Here is a 26753-nt window from a genome sequence, read left to right on the forward strand (position 1 = left end):
CATCAATGATGTTAAAGATTGTGTAAATGTTTTATAGGTGTGAATTATGTTTAACTGTGTAAGGTAAATATATCACTTTGAAACCAGTAAAACTTGACATTCTCTGAGCTTTTTCTAACATTATACAGTGTTGTGGAGTTGATTAATTAATTTCTTAGTGTTACCTGAGCTAAAATATTATTGTATATAAGATCAGGAAGATTTATTAATATTTGTTTTATTTTCAGGACCTACTTGCGCTTTAAATGTCAACCAGTGTTCAACATTGAATTGTTCTCAATACAAAAACCAAGTGTGTAATGAAAGAGATGGACCTGATTTTTGTGACTGTAAGCCTGGGTTTACCAACACTACTGGACAATGTGAAGGTAAATCATTTCCAACATACAAAGTGACATTATGTTAAGATAAGTATAGATATAATATAAAATTATAATTAATTTAAAAAAAATTTTTGCAACTGTAAGGTTTTTTAGCGTTATATATTCAATATTTATAGCTAGCGATCTCTTACAAAGCTGGTAGTATACACATTTGAGGCCATAAGAAAGTCACCCTTTGGGAAAGTTTTGTTCTTCTTTAGTTTCCTCTCTGATCCCTTGTCTGCTCATATGTCTGTCTAGTAGTCGTCATAAAATCCTATGCTTTTGCTTGTATTATTATAATTATTACATAAACATATTTTATTCACACATTGAAAAAAACAGTTTAAAATCAAATTAGTTCATGTAAGAATTGCCATGATAAAAAATCTGATGAAACTTTTATCTTCTGTTTAAAATATGTAAGATGCAATTATTACTTCAGTTTTCTCAAAGTATGCAGTTTTGTTTTTCAATATTCATATTGTCTGGACACACACCCATCAACCATTTTTTAACTTAGAGACACTTCAGGACAGAAGACTAATAAGTAAAGTAGCAATAATTCATAAAACACTTAACAATAACTTAGAAACACACAGCCTGATAAATTTAGGTAGAAAGACACATTATTTTGATTCAGTACTTTATATCATGGGTGGGTTTAAGGTGTGAATTTTTGTATAATAATGTTGTAGGCCTATGTGAGTATGACTAACCATTAAGGGCCACCTACAAGTAAGTGTAACTAAAATTTGTTCAACCCTCATGTTATTTAATTAAATTGAGTCTTACATAAATATTGAAATTGCTATATTTATATATGTGTACATTTTGACAACACAGATATCAATGAATGTGTGCTTAACAAATGCTCTCAGAACTGTACCAACACTGAGGGCAACTACAGCTGCTCATGTTTTGATGGCTTTGAACTTGTAGATACACTTGGCACTTGTAGAGGTAAAACAAATAAAATCACTTTTTTAAACTTAATGGCTAGTGATACCTGAGGCAAGAGTTTCCCACATTGGGCAGTGGTTTAACAAAGCTTTCTTCATGTCCCCACTGTCAGAACTGTCACTTGGTTGACATGTTCCTCTACTATCTTATTAAAGAATAGGCTAGTTAAAGTTTAGCTCATGGACACAGCTAGGCCACCCAATGTAGTCTGCAAAGGCTATGCTAGTTTGTCCAGTTTTGCCCATTAGAGAGGGCTGATCAGCCATGTCCCTGGACATAACCAACCTTTGAGCTGGTGTCCAGTGCAATTTTTTTTTTTAAAGAGCCTGTGTCTGTCTTACTCACTGTTGCACATGAGGGAGTGGGAGTTTGGGCATAACCCCTTTTGAATGCACTTTTACGCTCTCTGCCAGCCCATCTGTCTGTAGTGAGCAACCAGTAAGCTTTGCCACCCTAAAAGAGCAGGTTGTTCACACGACAATCACAATGGAATGTTGCAGCTAGGGTTACCTGCCCATAGCAGGACAAAAAGGAGAACAAAGCCATACAAAGGAGGACAAAAAAAACAGGACAAGGTGAGCTTTAAAAACAAGGCTTAAAACTAGGAAAAGGATGATGATGAAACATCATGGGCTGTAAAACTACAAGATCATCATTTTTCAGACAAAGCCACATAGATTAAGCATACTTGTGGAAATCAAGATTGCAATTGTGAGAAAATGCAGCTCATTTAATCAATAGAGTCCCTGTGTGTTTATTAGTAAAAGACGACTTCTGAGGATGAAAGTGTCATGTTTTGCATTTGGGTCTATTTCAAAGACTTTGACCAGTGCTTACCAAATTGTCTAGCAGCAATTCGATTATGACAAAAAACCAGCAAATAAAAACAAAAATCTTCAGGATCTCTGAGTTTAGGTTTCTATTAAATGGTCTTGAATGAATGAAAACCTCTTAATAAGGGAAATCATCACATAAGTTGGCAACTTTCTATTATTAATGAGTGACTTTTGTAGTTAAACCACAAAATATGCCATATGAAGAACTGAATTAGATAGCTGAGATAACTAGTTGTAGTAAAAGCCAGCTATTGTTACACTTTAATTCAATGCCTGTGGGACGGAAGACATGACCACAAAAAGGAAGACATATGCTACTTTTGTTAGATCCCTGGTAACCAAATAAATGGTAGGAAATGGGTCTACAGATAAAAAATCTACTAACTGGTTAAAAAAATATTTGTTCATTTGCAGTATATATTACAAACATTGCCAAATAATTTATTTTTTTTATCCTTGGAGATTCTGCATTTTATTTTTTTTTTCACTTTATTAACTTATTAATTTGACTGGTAACCTGTGGTTTTGTTTTCATTTATCATGAAGTTTTTGTCAAGTTACTCAATAAATCACTTAATCACTTAACAATATTTATGTTCGTAAATGTAGTTGGCATTGTTCATTTGACCAGAGTTTATGCATATTGTGTACATACCTGACAAGTTATAATTCATGTGTAAATTACAAATGTTTTATAATTCCAATACTATTATTTTGTGTCTTCTTTCTGATAACTTCTTTGGAAGGATCTCAATGACAACTGATCAAGTCTTTTGTTTTCTTTGTACCCAGATATTGATGAATGTGCTATGAACATATCAAAGTGTAAAGGATCATGTCAGAACAATGAAGGACATTACAGGTGTTCATGTAGAGTTGGATATAAACTAGCCAGTGATGGCTACACCTGTTCAGGTAATGAGTTTAAAATCCTAAGTAAGTTTTTTTTCTTGTTTATAGATAACTTATAAACATTATATGCATTGAGGGCTTTATATATTTTGTTTTTTAGACCAAGTGTTCTTTAGCAGGTATTGGTCATATTTGGCCAATATTGGATTGATTTTGTGCCATGAAAAATGGTTCAAACAAGTATTAATTAGGCTTATCGGTTTTTATAATTTTCCATGTGCTTGATTAGTTATGAGAATTGGGTCTAAAGCCAATGCAAGATTTTATAATCCTAAGTATTGACTTTTTAAGTCTTATCAAACTTTATAATTCTTCTTTAACTTTTTATAATTGTTCCATCAATCTAGAAATTCAGAGTGACAATCTTTGAGCCAGTCTGATGGTCTTACCTGTTATGTTTATCTTAAGTCATGGTCAAGTCAAAATATAACAATATAGCAAATCTGCACATACTTGATTAAAATTTAAATTTAGTTCACCAATCAATAGAAAATGTTCTTTCTTATGAAAACCAAAATTCAATTACAATATAATGTAATTTAAAAGTCTGCCCTAGTTTAGTTCTGTATCCATATATGTAAATGTCATTCCATAGATGTGGATGAGTGTGCTGAGAACAGCTCTCTCTGTGAACATAATTGTAACAATACCATTGGGCATTATAACTGCTTCTGCAAAGATGGTTATCAGCTTGCCTCTGATGGCTCCTCTTGTGAAGGTAAAGTAAGAATATAAATGTTTGGATTTTCTCCATTCAGATGTCACCATGTTTCTGTTGTATATTGGTTTCTATATATCACTCCCAAGTACTCATTCTATTCTGTGCAGTTGAATGTGACAGTATCTTGTTTCCATTTATACTTAAATGTTTTGTTGGTATATGCTGAAATTTAAAAATGTTTGTATCTTACAGACGTGGATGAATGCACAACAAAGACAAACGATTGCTCACAGAACTGTACAAACATACAAGGTAGCTTCAATTGTTCGTGTTATTCAGGCTTCTTGTATAGTGATGATACAAAAACATGTGAAAGTAAGTGCAGATATCTTAAAAGATTATTAAATAATTCTGAAATAGTTAGCAATAAATCAATTATGAAAATTTACTTTCAGACATTTGGCATTCTATGTCTGATTTTTTTTCTACAATTTCATTCATAATTTTTTTTTAAGTATAGAAGTTTTCTGTTGTTTTTCTGTTGAATTTTTCTTTAATCTTTTACATATATCCAAATACCACTTATGGATTAAACTATCAACCTATTCGCATGAAATTTCATACACAAGTTCTTTTTACCTTTAGGTGCTCACTAAGACAGGGTTTTGACAAATTCACAACCTGAACACCACAATTGTTGAAAAACAGCAAGCTATCTATTAAATCTTTGTATTTTATTATCGGACATTCTCCAAAATGCTGCATTTTTTATATAAAATTAAATACAAATAACAAAAAAACAAGATTTCTGTATTTTAAAAGCGTTATTTCTTTTCATCCCTCAGTCAATTTATAATTTTTGTAAGGTCTTATTGAAATTTCGATTTTGCTTCCTTATATGCAAATTCTAAACAATACCTACTTAGCATCAAGACAGCATAGATCTTTTTCTTTTTTTTGTTCTAGGCAGCAAAGGTTATGATTTTGTGCATGTGGGTATATAAGACTATCACTGTCTTTTCTTCTAGACATATATCTAGAATTTATTACTTACAGAATAGTCAGAATGAATGTGATGGATTATTTACAGACTTGGGGGTCATCAAATGTGTTTTCAGGGATGGGAGTTTTTGTTATTTTATAACTTCATGTGTTCTATGATTCACATGTGCTATAATAAAAGTAGTTTAGAAGCAGGGAGCATTCAGAAGGGGTAAAGTTAATGGTACCAATTAGCAAAAGAGATTAATATTTGCCAAAACAAAAAAGGGAATCAGAGCATTCAGTTAAGGCCTTCTGCTATGCCTGTCCTGAGATGTAGATGCATTAGCAGTTGCTTGAACATTTGTTAGGACTGTCATTGAAATACTAAAGGGCCAAGAAGTGTGAAAGTGGGGGGAAGTAGGCCTGTCAAAAGGCAACTGAAAGTATATTGTACATAGGAGTAATTTTTTTTTTTTTTTTGTCGATGGTAGAGCATAAGGAAGTGGAATTGCAAAAAGTTATACTTGAGTTTTAAAGCGGGTCATTTCAGTTCAAGTAAAAAGTCTTAAGTTACATAACAATATGATGCACAAGATTAAAAATAACTATTAGTGGTTCCAGAGAGAGAGAGAAAAAGATACTGAGCAGTCCATTCCAATTCAATGTAACATATACAAGAATTCAGGGGCTAGAATGTTTGTTAGGAGATCATTAAAATGAGGGCCATTTATTGGAAGCTAAACAAAAGCAAGGGATTTTCTGGCCCCAAAATGTATCTGTAATAATAAGGTTTGGGTTAAAGTTCAAAGATTAAGCAGTATTTCACATTGTAATATATAGACTGGGAACAAACCAACTGGCATAGCTGGTGTGTAATGCTAGTTGAATATAATACAGTAACAAGATGGCAACATTGTCAATTTGATGGTTACTGTAAAAATGTTACTCATTTGGTGTAAACAGTCTTTTTATCTATGACAAAAAAAAAAAGATTTTGTCTAAAGCGCATGTAAACTATAGTTTTGGGGTATCAGAGATATATATCAAATATTATAATTTAAATGCTTTATGCTGTTTGACAATAGAGTTGTATTGGGATATTATTGTGACATAAACAAGCCTAGAAAAATCGTTTTGAGGTCTGTGTCTAGAGACTAATTACTTTTCTACTTATGCCAATACTATAATCAGTAACTATGATCCAGTCTGTTTTTATTGCCCCAGAAACAATGACAAAAAGTGAGACAATCATCTTTCAGTATGATGCATCCAGTATAAACTTTAACAACAAAAGCCACGAGAGTTACCTGAATTTAAAGAATGCCATTTCCAATTTGGTAGGTTCTCTTGAATATTTGGCTTCCTCCTTTTCTTTATTTGAAACTATCACTTATTACTATTTTGTTGCAGTAGCCTATTAATATCATTGTTACAACTTAGGACTATTTAAGTTGTAATAAATAAATATATATATATATATATATTATACTCCATGCAAATATTTTAAATGCTCCTAATCTAAACTACCTGGAGTAGTTTCCCTTTTAGCACTTTCTAGTAGTTAAGTATTATATTTTAAAAAAAATATTTTGTTATAATTTTTTTTTACCTATTCCTTTACATATTACAATTAATATATTACATTGCTGCATAAAAATTTGTTGCATAAATATATTATAGCATTTTGTTTTTATTTTAGATGGATAAATCTCTAAGAACCATAATTAAATATGTATTCCAAGTTTTAATTAATGACATGAAGTAAGTAGAGGTTGCAGATAACTTCCATAAGTAGATGTTACACATTTTATTATAATTTTAATTGTATAATTATATATATTTTTAAATGTTCTCAATAAACTTCACAATTATGTAGTATTTTTTTTATATAAATGTTTAATCCACACTATATTTTAACATTTAATGTTGACACTCATTTCTCTTCTGACATGATTAAAAGCTTCTAACATTGTACTACATTTCTTCTAGGAGTGGCAGTCTGATTGTCAACTTTAGTGTAGTCATGAAGAATATTACCAAAGAAGAATATGTCAACTCAATGTTCAATGCTTTCAAGTACATTGCACAAAACTCTACTATCACAATTGGCAATGAAACTTTGTCACTAGCAGTGCTGAATTACACCATAGAAAATAAATCATGTGAGTCTACTTTAACAGATAAGTCATAATATTACTTCTAAATCTTGTAAAGGAAATTCAATAAGTCACAAATCTACATTAGTTCTGAGACGAGAGGAAAAAAAATGTTTCCGCTAAGTGACTTAGTCATCAGCACTCTTTCCTAACCTTAGAGCAAATACATGAACTTAAAAATGTGTTTCAGCCTTTTTCTTATTTACTAGAATACTAAGATGACAATATGTTTTACAGATTTCTCCAATGCTACACGATGCAGTGTTTTTGAGGATACAGTGCAATGTACTTGTATAGAAGTCAGTGGGATTGCCCAGTGTACAAAGTGTGTAGCCAGGCTATTAACATCAGTTCAACTCACAGCTTTGTTATCCTTATTCATATAAGCCTAAATTATTTCTGGTTTCCTGGTACATTTAAATGGTTCATGATCTTAAGCCTATTTGTTTTTTTTAAATAATTGGTCTACTAATGTTTACAGTCATGTGCATTTAGGTCCAGAGAGCGGAAATTCTAATGAAGGAAAAGTAAAAGAAAAAATGCATTGGCGATTACAGTAGAAATTTAATATATCTTCATGCATTATTTGGTTCCATGATGTTTATATTTATAGTATTATATACACTTTGATGAGAACAGGCTTGACTGTTGGACCATTGACTGACAATCTTTGTCATGACACATGTATAGGTCAGAGCTACAAGTGAAGTAATACATTTGTCTGACTTGTGTGAAGTGTTCACTAATCTTTTGTAATTTTATTTTGTGTCTGCCAGAAGTTCAGAAAGCACAGAGAACATTGATCTAATCTTAGGACTAGCTATTGGCATCCCTTTATTTGTGATCTTCACTGCCTGTATTGTGATAGCTCTGTTCATATGGAAAAAGAGAAGGGCTCCTTCTTATGACAATTCTATTTATTCCTTTGAGAAAGATCAGTTTGGGTTAGTTTAACATTTTCTATTGCATGACTTACTTAAATATATATATTTTGTAGAAATATAGTTAGTGATCATAATTTAGTTAGGTAAGTAGTGCAAGCATATTGTTTTGATAAAAGATTAGTTTAAGTAGTCAAGATCATTTAGAGTGTACATATATCTAATTGCTAGAGATGACACAAGGCAGCTATGACTGAATCTAGAATCTTGCACTAATCATGTTATTGCACTTTTATTAATGAAGTATCAATTATTAACAATAACAATGTCTCAAGACATTGTGAGATGTGCTATCTATTAAGATAAAATAGATTGCTTAGCTGTGATATTTTACAAAGTATGTCTTTCTGGTACAATTTTTACATGCTTTTTCTCCCAATTCCAATTGTCTGATCAAGTTGGAAGTTTGCACAATTATTAATTGTCCCTGACAAAACATGGATCTATAAAACAATTTAGAGTGTTAATTAAACAGTGGTAATTACTTTTGTTTGATATAGAAAAAGGGAAATAGATCTTACAGCATTGGGAGAGATTTTTGTAAAAAGTGTAGTTCTTTCCCTTGTAAAAGCTTTTTTAAAAAATAATATTTTTATATTTTGCTTGTTTAAAATTTATCTTGACAGCTATATTTAAAATTGGCTTGACCTAGCTTGTCCATTTTGTTCTATCAGAGGTGTTTTTGCTAGGTCCTTTGCCAAGAAAGGATCTTGGGGTGAAGGTGACTATCACCAGCATGCTTATGATGGCCTGTCACAAGTATCCCACAGTAGCAGTGAAGATGGGATGAAGGAGAGATATGCAAAACTTTCTAAAGAAGGTGGAGCCTCAGGTTAGATAATATGTCAAACTTTGTAAAGAAGGTGGAGCCTCAGGGTAGAATATATGTCAAACTTTGTGAAGAAGGTGGGGCCTTAGGGTAGATATTATGTCAAACTTTGTAAAGAAGGTGGAGCCTCAGGGTAGATAATATGTCAAACTTTGTAAAGAAGGTTGAGCCTCAGGAAAGATAATATGTCAAACTTTGTAAAGAAGGTGGAGCCTCAAGGTAGATAATATGTCAAAATTTCTAAAGAAGGTGGAGTCACAGGTTAGATAAATATATAAATATTCTGTATTTAAATCTTAGCGACCAACAATAGTAGAAGAAACCTAATTACTTTCATATAGATCATTGGTATACATTACAATGACAGATAGATTTCTATTCTGTTTTGACTGCCTGACCACTTAAAGACTACTGTCATCAATGTAGTAACATGTTTGAACCTTGCTCACTATTATCCTCTGTTCTCTTTAGAGCCAGATTATGATATTATTTCTGAAGGAAATTCTAAAAATTAAAAAGAAAAACAGTACATTGCTGATAATTAATTTTAGGTTTGACCAAAAAAATCTAATTTAAATGCATGTTTAAACCTCAATAATGCAGGTACAGATCAAGGAAAATTTTCTTGGGATTTTATGAACAAAGCTCTAGAGGACAGTGGCAAGGTAAGTGCTTTTGAAAATTATATAGCCTACATGGTTATAAATACTTATGGTATTTTATGTTACAATCGTTTAGTGGAATAAATATAATAATATGGCATTTTATTGAGCCAGTCTAGAAATAGCATTTCACCAAAAGGAAACAAGATCTTCTAACACATGTAGTCTAAAAAGTAGATCTAAACTTTTGTGAATAAACCTTGAATCATAGTAGATATTAGATCTAGTCTAGTAGACAAGGACATAGAGTTCTGATGTGTTTGAGATTTGATTCTTTTTGCTATTTAAAACAAGTTCTGAGAGGCCTCCATCTTTTGGAGGCACAAGGTGGCTGCCTAGTTTGCTTATGCTTAAGGCCAGCCTTGCTTGGAAAATAAGATTTCTATGTTTTATGTGGCCTGATCCATGGTAATTCTTCATTGTAGAAAATAGATATGTCGTAAAAAAAATCATTTGTTTTAACCAAAAGCGCATCACAACTGTGCACCTGAATTTCATTTCAAGACAGTTTCATGAAAGAAAATAATTAAATTCTTAAATGAGACATGCAGGTTATCTGAAGTAATGAAAATCATTCAACATTCTTTTTTGTAACCAACTTAAAACAGCACACTTTTTTCCTTGGCACAGTCTGCAAAAGAGCTCACAGCTCAACAGCAATAAAGCTGGCTAGAAGAAGAAGTAACCAACTGTAATTTACTTATTGATTTGAAAGATTTAATAATTTGTATTTAAAATTATTCATTACACCTGAAACCTTTAGAAAAATGTTTACATAGTCAAATATATAGAATATAAGTTTAGAAAAAGTAGATGGTCATACATAGCTATAAGGAATATTTCTATATATAATCTTTTGAAATACTCTACAGGAATTTAAAATTCAAAGACCAACTATCACACCTGTAAGTTCAAGATTTTCTTGTTTGTTGACAGTACATTTGACTAATATTATCCCATCAAACACTAATCAAACTAAGTTGAATCTTTTTAAGAAACAATCTGCCATAGAGTGTCATTTGAAGATTTTTAATGTTGAAGTTACATTGCTTCATGGACACCTTTAACTGAGTATTTGAAACTCAAATTCATTGTTTATTATGAACTATTTAAAATAAAGAGGATTTAATAAGACTTTTGTCTAGTTTTCTAAATTAAACAAAAAGGAAAACTAAATTTTACCCTTATTACATCTAGTAAAATAAAAAAATTGACTTCAAGACAAAAGTATTATATTATTTATTGACTTTGTATAAACCTAATAAAATACTCAAACACAGTGAAGTCACATTCCTTATTTCATATGCTAGAACAAATTTGTACAAACGCTCCTTCTTCCCTAGCGCGATTAGAGCATGAAATGGGTTGCCTAAGCCAGCCAGGAAAACCAATGACTTCGCAGAATTTAAGTCATTGATTTACATGACTAGATCGAACTAGGAAAACGCATAAGACGTAATCAACTTCTTTTTTGAAATAACGTCTGTATTTAATAAGATAAGGTCAGATTTTGAACATTTATGTATCCTTAGAAATGTATAAACGTTTTTAGTTAGTTTCAATTTATGCTTAAGATTAATAGTTTATATCCTGACAATTAGTAAATACACACTAGCTGAACACAGATCTAGATCTACCTCAGTTAACACTAAACTTAAAAAGGAAACAACAGTCATTATCAATCATCACACTATAGATCAATGCAACTTCAAAAATAATCTAACATACACATCTATAACATTAAAGAAGATTACCCAACACAAATGGAAGTTCTCAATTAGACACAGCCGAAATAAATACCTATCACTCTTAATATTAATAGCAGGAGATGTAGAATCAAATCCAGGGTCTAGATCTAATGATAGATACAACATCTGCAAAAAAGTATTTACCATGAAACAGAAAGCCATTCAATGTGACACCTGTGATGAATAGTACCACGCATCATGTCTCCATATGAATAAACCTGTGTATTATGCCTTAGGCAACAAAGACCCATTGTGGCATTGTGTACTGTGTGGGTTACCTCAGTTTACATCAGAACTGTTTGATTCCTTTGAGGCAGACACTTCTAACCCATACAACATCCTAAAGACTATCCCAAACCAAACTTACCAACCACTAGCCAGATCCACTCCTGTTAAATCTGCTAAAACAAATACAACACTCTCATTAAACAAACCTAGTAAAGAAGTAATACCAAAATACCTTAAAACCTTAGTAATAAATTTTCAAAGCATTAGGAACAAAACAGCAGACTTAGAAATTTTATTAGAATGTGAGAAACCAGACATAATTGCAGGAACAGAAACTTGGCTTACTTAGACTTAGACTTAGGTTCTCCTGCGCCGTTTGGCGCATTGGGTGGCAAGCCTCCTTGAGGTGGTCTTACTTCAGCCTTGCTCTCTGAGGTGGTCTTACTTCAGCCTGAACTCTTGGAGGTGGTCTTACTTCAGCCTTGAACTCTTTGAGGTGGTCTTACTTCGGCGCATTGGGCGGCAAGCTGTCTCCATAAAGATCTGTCATTGGAAATGTCTGAAGCCTCCTCCCACATGGTGTCCACTTTTCTGAGGTCCTCTATGAAGATGTGTCGCCAAGTAATACGAGGACGTCCCTGTTTGCGCCTTCCTCATATTGGCTTCCATGTTATTGCAACTCTTGGTGTGCGTAATTCATTTTGCCGTGGAACATGTCCTGCAAACCTCATGTGACGCTCAATAAGTCACAACCTCAATAAGTGTTCAACTCCCAGTTCGGCATAGGATTTCCTTGTTTGAGACCCGATCTGTGTAACTGACTCCAAAAATCCGTCTCAGCCATTTTTGTTGAGCCACATTTAGTCTTTTCTCAATTTTGACAGATGACTTCCATGTCTCTCATGCATATGTAGCAGTTGGAATGACGATTGTGTTGAAAAGGTGTATTTTTGTCTCGAGTCCAATGGCTTGGCTAGTCCAAATAGGCTGCAGCCTTTGGAAAATGCTCCCTGCCTTTCCTATTTGGCACGCTACATCATGGTAGACATCTCCATCATTTGTTATGATGCTGCCAAAGTACGTGAACTTGTCCAGCTCTTCAAGCTTTGACTCGCCGAGTCTGACGGGGGCACCCTTTGCCTTATATCCCACTCAAATAATTTTAGTCTTATCTAAGTTTATGCGGAGGCCAATTTAGGGTGCCTCTCTGTCTAGGCTCTCCGTCATATCTTGAATGCATGTATTTGTAGCCCCGAATAGTGCAACATCATCAGCAAAGTCCAAGTCTGTCAATCGGAGTTGTTCATGCCATGGAATACCAAAGGCAGTCTGGTTCATTGCTCTCCTCATTATGTAGTCGATGGCTAGGAGGAAAAGGAAGGGAGATAAGATGCACCCCTGTCTCACACCTGTCTCGATTGTAAAAAACTCTGTTGTTCCCTCTTCTGTTTTAATGCAGCAACTAGACTGACTGTAAAGGTGTCGTAGGATCTGGACGAATTTTTCTGGGATGCCATATTCTCTAACTTTTTTCCGTAGTGATTCTCGGTGGACACTATCAAATGCTTTTTTAAGTCCACGAAACTGATCGTTAGCTGTTGTTGGTACTCAATACTTTGTTCTATGAAATTTCGTAGAATGAAAATCTGCTCTGTACATGATCTGCCCCCGAAACCTGCTTGTTCTTCTCTAAGCCTTTCATCTACAGACTGTTGAAGCCGCCTCAACAAAACGATGCTGAAAACTTTGCCTGGGACAGAGAGGAGAGTAATGCCCCTCCAGTTGTTTCAGTCTGCCAAGTTGCCCTTTTTTGGAAGCTTTACAATCACTTCCTTTTGCCAGTCCTCGGGGACTTTTGAAGTTCGCCAACAGAGATTTAAGAGATCAGTCATTCAGTTAACTGTTCCTCATATTTTAGCATTTCTGCTGATATCATGTCTAGCCCTGGTGCTTTGTTATTCTTTAGCACTGCAATGGCCATGGTAACCTCCTCAGCAGTTACTGGGTCTGTCTTGACCTTAAGATCATTGTCAGGAGAGGGGTCCTTGAATGTGTAAGTGAGGTCTGGCGACGGTTGGTTAAGAGTCTCTTTAAAGTGCTCTACCCATCTTGCATCCTGTTCTTCTTTCGTTAACAAAGTTTTGCCTTGCTTGTCTTTTATCGGTGCCCCATGTCCACTCTTTGCTCCAGTGAGATCTCGGACAATATGATAGAGATTTTTTTTGTTGATTCAGCTTGCAGCTGCTTGTGCCTCTTGTCCCTTTTGCTCAATCCAGTCCCGTTTATCTCTTTACTTTCAGATCTGCTTCATAATAGGCTTCTTCCGCTAGGCTGCGATCCTGTGTTTCATTTTTCTGATCTCGTCTACTTTTGGCCTCTTTTCTCTCATCGATCAATTTCCATGTTCTGTCTTGGCTACATTCTGAAATTTATAATGCAGACATTTTCAATAGTAATTATGAAGTTTTTAGAAAAGATATGGTTGATAATCATGGAGGAGCTCTTTTAGCAATAAAAAAAAACTCTGATAGCAGAAGAAATTACCTTACCTAACTCAAAAAATATAGAATCAACATCTTGTAAAATTAATACCACCTCAACATCCCTAATAATAGGCAGTATTTACAGACCACCAAAATTCTAGTTTAGAATACATGCAACAACTATGTAATCAGTTTACTACACTTAAAGAGACAAATCAAAATGCAGTTTTTTGGATTATAGGTGATCTCAACCTACCTGATATAAATTGGAAAACACTAACCATAGATAAACACCAAAACCTTAAGGACATAAATGAGCTTTTCATAGAAACTTTACACAACCTAAGTATAGATCAAATCATTAAAAAGCCAACTATATTAAACAACACATTAGATCTCTTCTTAACCAACAGACCTGGATTAGTAGTAGATTATGATATTATCCCGGGTCTATCAGTCCATGAGATCATAAAAAAACACAGTTAGATAAAAGCAGTAGCCAATATAAAACCCAAAAGAAAAATCTTACTCTGGAACAAATGCAACCTAACACAACTACACTAAGCTGAATTAAACCTCCAACAAACATTCTTATCAGAAAAAGACATTAACCAACCAGTCGATGGATGACTTCTGGAATTTCATAAAAACTATCTTAAAAACATAATAGAAAATCATATACCAACTAAATACACATCAAACAAAATAAATAAATGCTGGTTTAATAATAGATTAAAGAAGCTTTGTAAACAGAAGGAAAACCTATATAGAAAATTTAAAGAAACTAAGGCAGAAAGAGTTTATAAAAAGTACATAAAAATTAAACACCTCACCTATAAAGTAAGCAGACAGCTGCAAAGTGAATACATAAACAATGTAATATCTAAAGATAACCACAAAAACCTATGGTCGTACATTAAGTCTAAGAAAATGGAAACAATAGGCATAGCGCTATTAAATGGAGAAGACAACTTAACACACAATGTTAATGAAACTAAAGCTAACATCCTAAACAAATACTTTGCATCAGAATTCTTAGCCCCTGGAGACAAAGACATATTACTTAATTTGAACCAAGTAGACAACATAGGATATATAGAAGTACAAGAAAAGGGAATCCATAAACTATTAGCCAACATCAAACCTAATAAAGCATCTGGACGTGATGGTATTCCAGCTAGATTACTCAAAGAACTTAGTAAAAATACTTTTCTTAACCAGGGCAGAGTACCTAGGGACTGGAAAGAAGCTGTTTAAAAAAGGAGAAAAATCAGACCAGTATCACTTACCAGTATCACATGTATCACATCCTAGAACACAATATGTAGCAACATCATAAACCACTTAGACAAAAAAAATGTCCTTACTGCATACCAACATGGCTTTAGGAAATATAGATCATGTGAATTACAACTAATAGGACTAATTGATGACTTTTCACAAGGTTTAGATAACAGTGAGCGAATAGATGCTATCTTACTAGATTTTTCCAAAGCTTTTGACAAAGTTCACCACCATAGTTTGCTTAAAAAATTAAAATATTTTGGCATTGATGGTCCATTGCATCAGTGGATTAAAGATTTTCTGATAGGGAGAGAACAAACTGTAATAATAAATGGCTCTAAATCATCACCAATAGCAGTAAACTCAGGCTTACCTCAAGGAACAGTTTTATGTCCACTACTATTTTTAAATTACATAAGTGATTTACCAAATTGCATTAGTTCAGGAACAAAAGTCAGATTATTCGCAGACGATTGCATAATATATAGAACAATAAAAGCAACACAAGATACAGAAATTTTACAAAGAGCATTAGATAATTACAGAAATGTGAATCAAATTGAAGCATGTCTTTCCACCCAGAAAAATGTCAGTTATTAAGAGTAACTAAAAAAACTAAAACAAATTAATTCCACTTATCATATTCATGGTAAACCAGTAACACAAACTAATTACGCAAAATACCTAGGTGTTATAATAAATGAAGAACTGTCATGGAATCCACATATTGATGAAACTATCAAAAATCAAACAAAGCATTAGGGTTTATTGAAAGAAATTTCAATAAATCAAATAAGAACATAAAACTAAAATTTTATTTAACCTTGGTTAGGCCAATAATAGAATATGCATCCTCCGTTTGGGACCCCTAAACTCAAGAAAACATTAAGAAACTGAAACAGACACAAAATAGAGCCGTGAGATTCATAACAAACGAATATTCACATTTGACTAGAGTAACACCTTTAGTAAAATCACTAAATTTAGAAAACCTTCAGGACAGAAGACTCAAAAGTAAAGCAGCAATTATATTGTTACGAATCTCACTATCCAGGCTCTCTGCAAACTGCACCATACACCACCAACTTAAAGAACTTGACAACTCAGGGCTCCAAAGTAACGTAACACTTTAATAGTTGATGAATAACAGCCAATACTGTACAATTGGCAACACGTACACTGTACAAATCTCTCTCCGATAACACTGTTCCGCTGTATCAACTCTTGCACTGGCCTCTCCGTCTCGTTCCGGGCTTGCACTGGGTTCAACAGTTAAGGAGTGACTTCACACACTAGGCTTGTTGTGTCGGACTCGATCACAGACCAAGATCAAGACGCCGTTCGTCTCAACTGTACTTGATAGTACTACGCACTGAACCGTCGTAATGCTCCGTACAGAACCACACCGCTGAACTGTGCTGTAGTCGACCGGACTGTAGTGAACCGGGCTCTGAACTCCTGCCTTGAACCCGCTTTCTGAACCATCTTGACTGTGACACCTCCGCTCTTATATAGGGTCCCTACCGGCCTTCTCGAACCGGACAGAACGCCGCTCGACGTTTCTAGGTGGTCAGATTACTACAACTCTTGTGACGCTCCTGAGCTCTGTTCACGACGGCGATCCTTCCCGAACCGTCCTGTTGACACTCGACTCGGCTGACCGTAGTCAACGTCACGGTTGACCACTCGTCTAGCGCTGGCCTGTGGCGATTTGCATCGGCTGACTACACGCACACCACTACCCCCATTTGTGCCACCACCATGTTTATAACAATATTTAAAACACTGAACCATAATCTTCAAATACAAAATTTAATAAAATATTCAGAAAGACACAAAGATAAAGGCACATTCCTCGTCCCATATGCTAGAACAAATTTGTACAAATACTCCTTCTTCTCTAGTGCTATTAGAGCATGGAATGGGTTGCCTGAGCTAGCCAGGAAAACCAGTGACTTGGCAGAATTTAAGTCATTGGTTAATATGCATGACTGAATGTGTGACGCATAGCATGTAATCATCATCTTTTTTTGAAGTAAAGTCTGTATTATATATGATCAGATAAGATATTCAATTTTGTAAATCTCTCAGGGTTATTCTACCAGACTGTAATGCAACATACATGAAGATGATACTTGCACTTCCAAATGGACAGCATTCCAGTAAGTGCTATTGAATTTTGAGAGAAGTAAAAGTGGCTCCAAGTTCTGTGCTTTGTAACATTTTGACACTTAGTGATAGGATTTAAAGTATTGTGTGTCCTTCACTTGTATGTGAAATGTTAGATTGGAAGACATCTGTAATTTAATGATTATTAATTTATGAAACTAACTCCATTTCTTACTTTTAAATAATGAATATATTAAATTATTGACATTTAAATCACTCTTACCACTATAAAATATGAAACATACTTTCTATATGTTTATATTTCATCAATCAATGTTTGGTGTCAGTAAAAATAAACAATTTCTATAGATGCTGGTGTGCTGAGGATATGATACCTATTATTATGCAATGGTGCATTATGTCTCATGAGACAATAAGAGGCAACCTGGTGAATCACTAGTTTAGTTGCTTTGAAGAAGCCTATATATTTGGAATTTTCTTACAGGAACTTTTGATTCCCCATTTCTTAAGGTCTTTCTCTTGATTTTGTTATGTAGTCCAAAAGAATGCCCCATTTCTTAAGGCCTTTCTCTTGATTTTGTTATGTAGTCCAAAAAAATGCCCCATTTCTTAAGGTCTTTCTCTTGATTTTGTTATGTAGTCCAAAAGTATGCCCCATTTCTTAAGGTCTTTCTCTTGATTTTGTTATGTAGTCCAAAAGAATGCCCCATTTCTTAAGGTCTTTCTCTTGACTTTGTTATGTAGTCCAAAAGAATGCCCCATTTCTTAAGGTCTTTCTCTTGATTTTGTTATGTAGTCCAAAAGAATGCCCCATTTCTTAAGGTCTTTCTCTTGACTTTGTTATGTAGTCCAAAAGAATGCCTCATTTCTTAAGGTCTTTCTCTTGATTTTGTTATGTAGTCCAAAAGAATGCCCCATTTCTTAATGCCTTTCTCTTGATTTTGTTATGTAGTCCAAAAGTATGCCCCATTTCTTAAGGTCTTTCTCTTGATTTTGTTATGTAGTCCAAAAGTATGCCCCATTTCTTAAGGTCTTTCTCTTGATTTTGTTATGTAGTCCAAAAGAATGCCCCATTTCTTAAGGTCTTTCTCTTGATTTTGTTATGTAGTCCAAAAGTATGCCCCATTTCTTAAGGTCTTTCTCTTGATTTTGTTATGTAGTCCAAAAGAATGCCCCATTTCTTAAGGTCTTTCTCTTGATTTTGTTATGTAGTCCAAAAGAATGCCCCATTTCTTAAGGTCTTTCTCTTGACTTTGTTATGTAGTCCAAAAGAATGCCCCATTTCTTAAGGTCTTTCTCTTGATTTTGTTATGTAGTCCAAAAGAATGCCCCATTTCTTAAGGTCTTTCTCTTGACTTTGTTATGTAGTCCAAAAGAATGCCTCATTTCTTAAGGTCTTTCTCTTGATTTTGTTATGTAGTCCAAAAGAATGCCCCATTTCTTAATGCCTTTCTCTTGATTTTGTTATGTAGTCCAAAAGTATGCCCCATTTCTTAAGGTCTTTCTCTTGATTTTGTTATGTAGTCCAAAAGTATGCCCCATTTCTTAAGGTCTTTCTCTTGATTTTGTTATGTAGTCCAAAAGAATGCCCCATTTCTTAAGGTCTTTCTCTTGATTTTGTTATGTAGTCCAAAAGTATGCCCCATTTCTTAAGGTCTTTCTCTTGATTTTGTTATGTAGTCCAAAAGAATGCCCCATTTCTTAAGGTCTTTCTCTTGACTTTGTTATGTAGTCCAAAAGAATGCCCCATTTCTTAAGGTCTTTCTCTTGATTTTGTTATGTAGTCCAAAAGAATGCCCCATTTCTTAAGGTCTTTCTCTTGACTTTGTTATGTAGTCCAAAAGAATGCCTCATTTCTTAAGGTCTTTCTCTTGATTTTGTTATGTAGTCCAAAAGAATGCCCCATTTCTTAAGGTCTTTCTCTTGATTTTGTTATGTAGTCCAAAAGTATGCCCCATTTCTTAAGGCCTTTCTCTTGATTTTGTTATTTAGTCCAAAAGAGTGCCCCATTTCTTAAGGTCTTTCTCTTGATTTTGTTATGTAGTCCAAAAGTATGCCCCATTTCTTGAGGCCTTTCTCTTGATTTTGTTATGTAGTCCAAAAGAATGCCCCATTTCTTAAGGTCTTTCTCTTGATTTTGTTATGTAGTCCAAAAGTATGCCCCATTTCTTAAGGTCTTTCTCTTGACTTTGTTATGTAGTCCAAAAGAATGCCTCATTTCTTAAGGTCTTTCTCTTGATTTTGTTATGTAGTCCAAAAGAATGCCCCATTTCTTAAGGTCTTTCTCTTGATTTTGTTATGTAGTCCAAAAGAGTGCCCCATTTCTTAAGGTCTTTGTCTTGATTTTGTTATGTAGTCCAAAAGAGTGCCCCATTTCTTAAGGTCTTTCTCTTGATTTTGTTATGTAGTCCAAAAGAGTGCCCCATTTCTTAAGGTCTTTCTCTTGACTTTGTTATTTAGTCCAAAAGAGTGCCCCATTTCTTAAGGTCTTTCTCTTGATTTTGTTATGTAGTCCAAAAGAATGCCCCATTTCTTAAGGTCTTTCTCTTGACTTTGTTATTTAGTCCAAAAGAATGCTATCTATTATAGTTGGCTTTAACTCAATTTTTTATGTCTGTAGGGCAATAGAGTGCCCCAGATGAATTACCCAACTAAGCTGACCAGCTCCTCCATCTAACCCAAAGTCCCTATTTCAAAGGTGCTAAGTATTTGCTGTCATTGTTTCACCTGTCAGTAAAACACATTTGGCTTGACTTTAATTTCACAATGTTCTTGTTGTTTTTTTTCATGGTAACATTGTTTCTTTAATGTGAACACAATTTTTCTTTCATTCACAGTTATTGAAATTTATTATAATTCCATATATTTGTAAAAATAATTTACATATTTCCTTTCTTTTATTTTTTAATCATTTCAATTTTTCTTTAACAAGTGGCTCAATATCTTTCATTTAGTGTCATGTAAAGATATATGTGTAGGTCTGAGTGGTAACAAGACAATCACTGCTAGCAGATAATTCTACTGAAATCAAGAATTATGCTAAACTGACATGTAAACTTGAGTCTTTAGTTTGATGATAAAATCTTTAATCTAAATAAAATGCTGGCTTTACAGATTGAATATTTAAACATTGCTTTTGAAAAGATTCCTAACATGTTTTCTTTTCATGTTTTTATTCTTAATTATTTATTTATACAGTCACACCTCATTATATTTAACTCATTAAAACTGATTTATTTTAATACATTTTATGTTCCATACATTTGATGTTCCATAATAAGTCAACTCTCTCATTTACAAACTTTTGTCTATGCATGTCTTTTAAATTTGACCCATTCATAGTGCCTAATATATTCCTAACAGACCCATTTAAAAGTTAACACAAAATGTAAAACTGGTTTATGTTAGTTTGAACATAATTATTTGGGTAAAATAATTGTCTTAGTTGTTTCTTATGTTTTTGTTACATGGTTAATACAACAGAAATATGTTATCAGCTTGTTTGTGATGATTCAGTGTCAAACATTTTGTTACTTTATGTCCATTGACTCACTAATTGAAGGTGCATGGGTTGTAGTAGGTAGTAATGCAGGTAGTATATTTCTGTCACTAAACTGTAGGAACATTTGTTGAAAGGACTCTGATATCATAACTTGAATGACTTGTTTCAAATTTGTATGATTTGTGTCATTAATCTTGACTTTTAATTTGGGTATAAAATACAACATGAATGTGTGTATTACAATACAATAGTGTTTAATATAGAAAACTTTTATTGTACATTTCTTTGTATAGATTTGTATATGTAGATGAGATAACAAGAGAACAATTTAAATGTTGAAAATGGACATATATTTACACATTTTGTTAATGTGGTTAATTTTACATGTTTGTGGACTCAGTGCACAGTAATATGGAATATCAATATTATTTTGTGGGTATGTTAAGTTTTGTGTGTATGCCAATGTTTATGTGGAGTCTTACAGTAATAAAAGTAAACTTTTACTCCTACCATATCTACTAAAGCAAATCCTTTTTTTCCCCTTAAGTCTTATAAATGTGAAAAGTTTATTTGGTTATTTGTGTTTACTAAAAAGAAGAATAACTTTGTCAGAACCATGCTGGTCATGGACACTCTATGCTGGTCATATAGTGTTTGTCATTTGTTCATAGTTAAACTTTTAGACTCTTTGTATTCTATAAAGCATGTTTATTAATAGCTTACACTTATTTAAATGAGATATTGTGAAAGATAATTTCAAAGCATTACCTTGTATTTTTTAACTTATAAATGCTAATAAATCAAAGTTATAATACAGGACAAAAATGTCATAAGTTTCTTTTTTTTTATAAATGTACTTATTAATTAGGTTTCCATCAAAGACTTTAGAGAATAGAGAATTATTTTTTGCTCTTTTAAATTTCTCCTTTGCTTAGCAACCAGTCACAGCAAATACTCAAATCTTGCTTGGTTTCATCTAGTCGTCCTTTTTGATTAGGCATGTCATCCTTTGAAAAATAAACCATATTCAGTCCATCCTCTGGTTAAGTAGGAGGTCATTGGTCAGACTGCCACATGAGACTACACACACACACACTTTAACAATCACACACTTATTGTTTTTCCTCACAATTCAGTCTAATTACATGCAGCGAGGTTTTGAAAACCTTATTTTTTTTTAAAGAAATTTTAATAAGATACGTACTAATAGTTATAGGCACGTCATTTTGTATTGGATGATATTTGCATATTTTATATTGATTTTTTTTTTAAAGGGAGGTTCACCCCGCCCATTTAATGTAGAGAAGCTTAAAGATGGCAATACTGCAGCACAGTTCAAATTGTTACTAAAGAACCGCTTTGAGGCTCTTGTAGATATATTGACCCTTGAAGAAGAATGGGCTAACTTCAAAGATACCACTATTGAGTGCGCCGAAGAAGTTATCGGAAGGAGGCGAGGTTCATACTAGGAACGGCCAAACGTAGACGATTTAAGAAAGATGAAACACAGGATCGCAACCTAGCGGAAGAAGCCTATAGGGAAGCAGAGGATCTGAAAGTCAAGAGAAGCTGTCAGCGAGATAAACGTGACTGGATTGAGCAGAAGGGACAAGAGGCACAAGCAGCTGCAAGCAGAATTGACAAAAACTCTCTATCATATTGTCCGAGATCTCACTGGAGCAAAGAGTGGACATTGGACACCGATAAAAGACAAGCAAGGCAAAACTTTGTTAACGAAAGAAGAACAGGATGCAAGATGGGTAAAGCACTTTAAAGAAACCCTCAACCAACCATCGCCAGACCTAACTTACACATTCAAGGACCCCTCTCCAGACAATGATCTCAAGGTCAAGACAGACCCAATAACTGCTGAGCAGCTTACCATGGTCATTGCAGTGCTAAAGTATAACAAAGCACCAAGGCAAGACATGATATCAGCAGAAATGCTAAAATATGGGGGGACAGTGCATTGTTAACAGAATGACTTATCTCTTAAATCTCTGTTGGCGAACTTCAAAAGTCCCCGAGGACTGGCAAAAGGAAGTGATTGTAAAGCTTCCAAAAAAGGGCAACTTGGCAGACTGAAACAACTGGAGATGCATTACTCTCCTCTCTGTCCCGGGCAAAGTTTTCAGCATCGTTTTGTTGAGGCGGCTTCAACAGTCTGTAGATGAAAGGCTTAGAGAAGAACAAGCAGGTTTCCGAAGAAGCAGATCATGTACAGAGCAGATTTTCATTCTACGAATTATCATAGAACAAAGTCTTGAGTACCAACAACGGCTAACGATCATTTTCGTGGACTTAAAAAAGCGTTTGATAGTGTCCACCGAGAATCACTACGGAAAAAAGTTAGAGAATATGGCATCCCAGAAAAATTCGTCCATATCCTACGACACCTATACAGTCAGTCTAGTTGCTGCATTAAAACAGAAGAGGGAACAACAGAGTTTTTTACCATCAAGACAGGTGTGAGACAGGGGTGCATCTTATCTCTCTTCCTTTTCCTCCTAGCCATCGACTACATAATGAGGAGAGCAATGAACCAGACTGCCTTTGGTATTCCATGGCATGAACAACTCCGATTGACAGACTTGGACTTTGCTGATGATGTTGCACTATTCGGGGCTACAAATACATGCATTCAAGATATGACGGAGAGCCTAGACAGAGAGGCACCCTAAATTGGCCTCCGCATAAACTTAGATAAGACTAAAATTATTTGAGTGGGATATAAGGCAAAGGGTGCCCCCGTCAGACTCGGCGAGTCAAAGCTTGAAGAGCTGGACAAGTTCACGTACCTTGGCAGCATCATAACAAATGATGGAGATGTCTACCATGATGTAGCGTGCCAAATAGGAAAGGCAGGGAGCATTTTCCAAAGGCTGCAGCCTATTTGGACTAGCCAAGCCATTGGAATCGAGACAAAAATACACCTTTTCAACACAATCATCATTCCAACTGCTACATATGCATGTGAGACATGGAAGTCATCTGTCAAAATTGAGAAAAGACTAAATGTGGCTCAACAAAAATGGCTGAGACGGATTTTTGGAGTCAGTTACACAGATCGGGTCTCAAACAAGGAAATCCTATGTCGAACTGGGAGTTGAACACTTATTGAGGTTGTGACTTATTGAGCGTCGCATGAGGTTTGCAGGACATGTTCCACGGCAAAATGAATTACGCACACCAAGAGTTGCAATAACATGGAAGCCAATATGAGGAAAGCGCAAACAGGGACGTCCTCGTATTACTTGGCGACACACCTTCATAGAGGACCTCAGAAAAGTGGACACCATGTGGGAGGAGGCTTCAGACATTTCCAATGACAGATCTTTATGGAGACGGCTTGCCGCCCAATGCGCCGAAGGAAGACCACCTCAAAGAGTTCAAGGCTGAAGTAAGACCACCTCCAAGAGTTCAAGGCTGAAGTAAGACCACCTCAAAGAGTTCAAGGCTGAAGTAAGACCACCTCAAAGAGTTCAAGGCTGAAGTAAGACCACCTCCAAGAGTTCAAGGCTGAAGTAAGACCACCTCCAAGAGTTCAGGCTGAAGTAAGACCACCTCCAAGAGTTCAAGGCTGAAGTAAGACCACCTCCAAGAGTTCAGGCTGAAGTAAGACCACCTCCAAGAGTTCAGGCTGAAGTAAGACCACCTCCAAGAGTTCAGGCTGAAGTAAGACCACTCAAAGAGTTCAAGGCTGAAGTAAGACCACCTCCAAGAGTTCAGGCTGAAGTAAGACCACCTCCAAGAGTTCAGGCTGAAGTAAGACCACCTCCAACAGTTCAAGGCTGAAGTAAGACCACCTCCAAGAGTTCAGGCTGAAGTAAGACCACCTCCAAGAGTTCAAGGCTGAAGTAAGACCACCTCAAGGAGTTCAAGGTTGAATCAAGACCACCTCAAAAAGATCAAGGCTGAAGCTAGACCACTTCAAAGAGATCAAGGCTGAAGCTAGACCACTTCAAAGAGATCAAGGCTGAAGCTAGACCACTTCAAAAAGATCAAGGCTGAAGCTAGACCACTTCAAAAAGATCAAGGCTGAAGCTAGACCACCTCACGGAGGTAACGTGTGTCGGTAATGTTTGCTATACTATCATGCAAATCTATACTCGTTGTGAAAGCATATCGATAAGAAATTATCGACCTAGATTGAACACACTAAAATTTGGCATCTTTTTAGGATTTACAAACATAAGACAAACATCAGAAACAAACAAAACACTTAAACCTAAATAAAAGGACAAAAAAAAAACAATTCGTCTGCCGAGCTATTCCATCATGAAACAAGTGTAACTGAACAAGATAAATGTGACACTACCTGTATTTATACGGGACTAAAATAGTTTGGCGGTTCCTGTGCTATCTCACTAGGTACATTTCTTAAACGTATACGACTTCCTGGTTTTTCAAGAGGTATCACAAACTATTCATCAGCCACTTTCCCCTTTATGTACTAATCCAAGAGTCCCACTGAAATGTATGTTGATAAAAAGTTATTCTAAAAAAAATCATTGCATTGACAGAAGAAAAATTATTTTTTCGTTAATCTCAATAACTCAACTCCCTGAAGGATTGTGATCCTCGAGTTGAAGTTTAAAACATGAAAGTAGCCCAACACTAATTAGTATATCCCCATAGAGAAGTCATACAAACGAGAATTATTAAACAAACTTCATACTAAGAATTAAGCCAGAATACTGTCCTCCTGTTCTATTGCGTTATCCACTCATGTCTCCACAATTAACTCCACATCTCTCTCTCTCTCTCTCTCTCTCTTTGAATTGTGCTGCTGATAGAATATAAACCGGATCTTGAAACTGAAAAACTACACAAATTTAATTTTATTCTCTCATGCCTTTAAATCTATTTCTTTATGGTTGAAATCTATGTCCTTAAGCTAAACCAAGAAGCAAACTCTAAATCCAATTAAATAAAAACATCAACAAAGCTTATCTCAAGGAAAGAACTACGTTATATAAACTATATCTACCGATAATGTACAAGTTATTTCTCTGATTCGATATCAAACAAAATAATTACCAATAATTAATTAACTAATTGAGCATTTTGTTTATTGATTTATGTTCTGTTAGTTACAATAGATAATTGTTTAAAGTATTAACTTGATCGGAGAATGTGTGACGGTGACTAGCATTAAATGTTGCCGTGTCTGTGAATACTGAAGTATTAGTTTCCCTTGTTGCTATTAAATAATTAATTACCAGTTATTAATTGTTTAATTGATTACATTTTTCATTGATTAATGTCTTGTCTAAGTCAATGAATAATCGACGTTTCAACATGATTTGATAATGTGTGTAGGAGTAATATCGTGTACACACCTTTTACCTGACAGACAGACAGACAGTTGATAAGAGCTTTGTAAAAGTGTTGGAAAGTGTTTTAATGCTTAAAATGTATTGATATCAAACTTCAACAATCAAGAAGCGTTTGAGAACCGTTATTCCAGACAAAACGTACCTAGCAATCTTACACTCGACTGTGTAAACTTGTAACCCATGAACGTGATACACGGTCCATCAGCATTTCATGACAATAAACAAACACATTCACAAGCATTTGTACATCCTTACCTCCTTAGTATGTGTGTGTGTGGGGGGGGGTCTCTTATCTCCCTTGACACTTTTGTCTCATCTTCTCAATGAAATGTGTACAAAGTTAACCCATATATTTAAATAGACTAAGACAAGATAACTAAGTAGAATGCTGTGAAACAACATTAGTAGTACAATATGCACATAGTGTTCAAATTTGGTATTTTTACAATAGATATATTTAAGATGATAATGGAGTTCTTTAAGGTGTACCGACGTACGCAAACGTGAAATGAAGCTCTTCAAAATCGACGCTTACGGTTGTGAAAAAGTGGCACCGGATAGATCCACATGAAGCGAGCATAGAGGAAGCGTCCCTGATTGCAGAAGCTATACACAACAGTAGTAGAAAGAAGGGAGAAAGTGTAACGGAGCCTGGTGATTACAAGATCCTTCCTATTCTGTTGTTCAATAGGAGTTCATCTCATGTAATCCCAAGAAGTTACAAAGGAAAAAG

General features: G+C 34.6%; 1 protein-coding gene across 4 annotated transcripts in view; it reads left to right on the plus strand.

The window, feature by feature from the left end:
* LOC106067559 (serine-rich adhesin for platelets-like) overlaps window positions 1-21506 on the plus strand; it is a 71627-nt gene extending 50121 nt beyond the window's left edge. Inside the window, exons 28-42 of one of the 4 annotated variants that reach the window (XR_008773631.1) lie at window positions 228-368; window positions 1209-1325; window positions 2954-3076; window positions 3669-3791; window positions 3987-4109; window positions 5943-6055; window positions 6418-6479; window positions 6708-6880; window positions 7112-7199; window positions 7651-7818; window positions 8490-8647; window positions 9248-9309; window positions 10179-10211; window positions 17141-19353; window positions 19510-21506. Coding sequence is in view for 2 of the 4 variants with exons in the window: in XM_056004017.1 (XP_055859992.1) it covers window positions 228-368; window positions 1209-1325; window positions 2954-3076; window positions 3669-3791; window positions 3987-4109; window positions 5943-6055; window positions 6418-6479; window positions 6708-6880; window positions 7112-7199; window positions 7651-7818; window positions 8490-8647; window positions 9248-9309; window positions 10179-10211; window positions 17141-17161 (1505 nt within the window). In the remaining 2 variants the exon portion in view is untranslated. Of the gene's footprint in view, window positions 1-227; window positions 369-1208; window positions 1326-2953; window positions 3077-3668; window positions 3792-3986; window positions 4110-5942; window positions 6056-6417; window positions 6480-6707; window positions 6881-7111; window positions 7200-7650; window positions 7819-8489; window positions 8648-9247; window positions 9310-10178; window positions 10212-17140 lie in introns of those variants that run through there. The other 3 variants (XR_008773632.1, XM_056004017.1, XM_056004018.1) reach the window with 3 other exon arrangements.
* Window positions 21507-26753: the final 5247 nt, after the last annotated feature.

Source organism: Biomphalaria glabrata, chromosome 11 (genome assembly GCF_947242115.1).
Source record: "Biomphalaria glabrata chromosome 11, xgBioGlab47.1, whole genome shotgun sequence".
Taxonomy (NCBI): domain Eukaryota; kingdom Metazoa; phylum Mollusca; class Gastropoda; family Planorbidae; genus Biomphalaria; species Biomphalaria glabrata.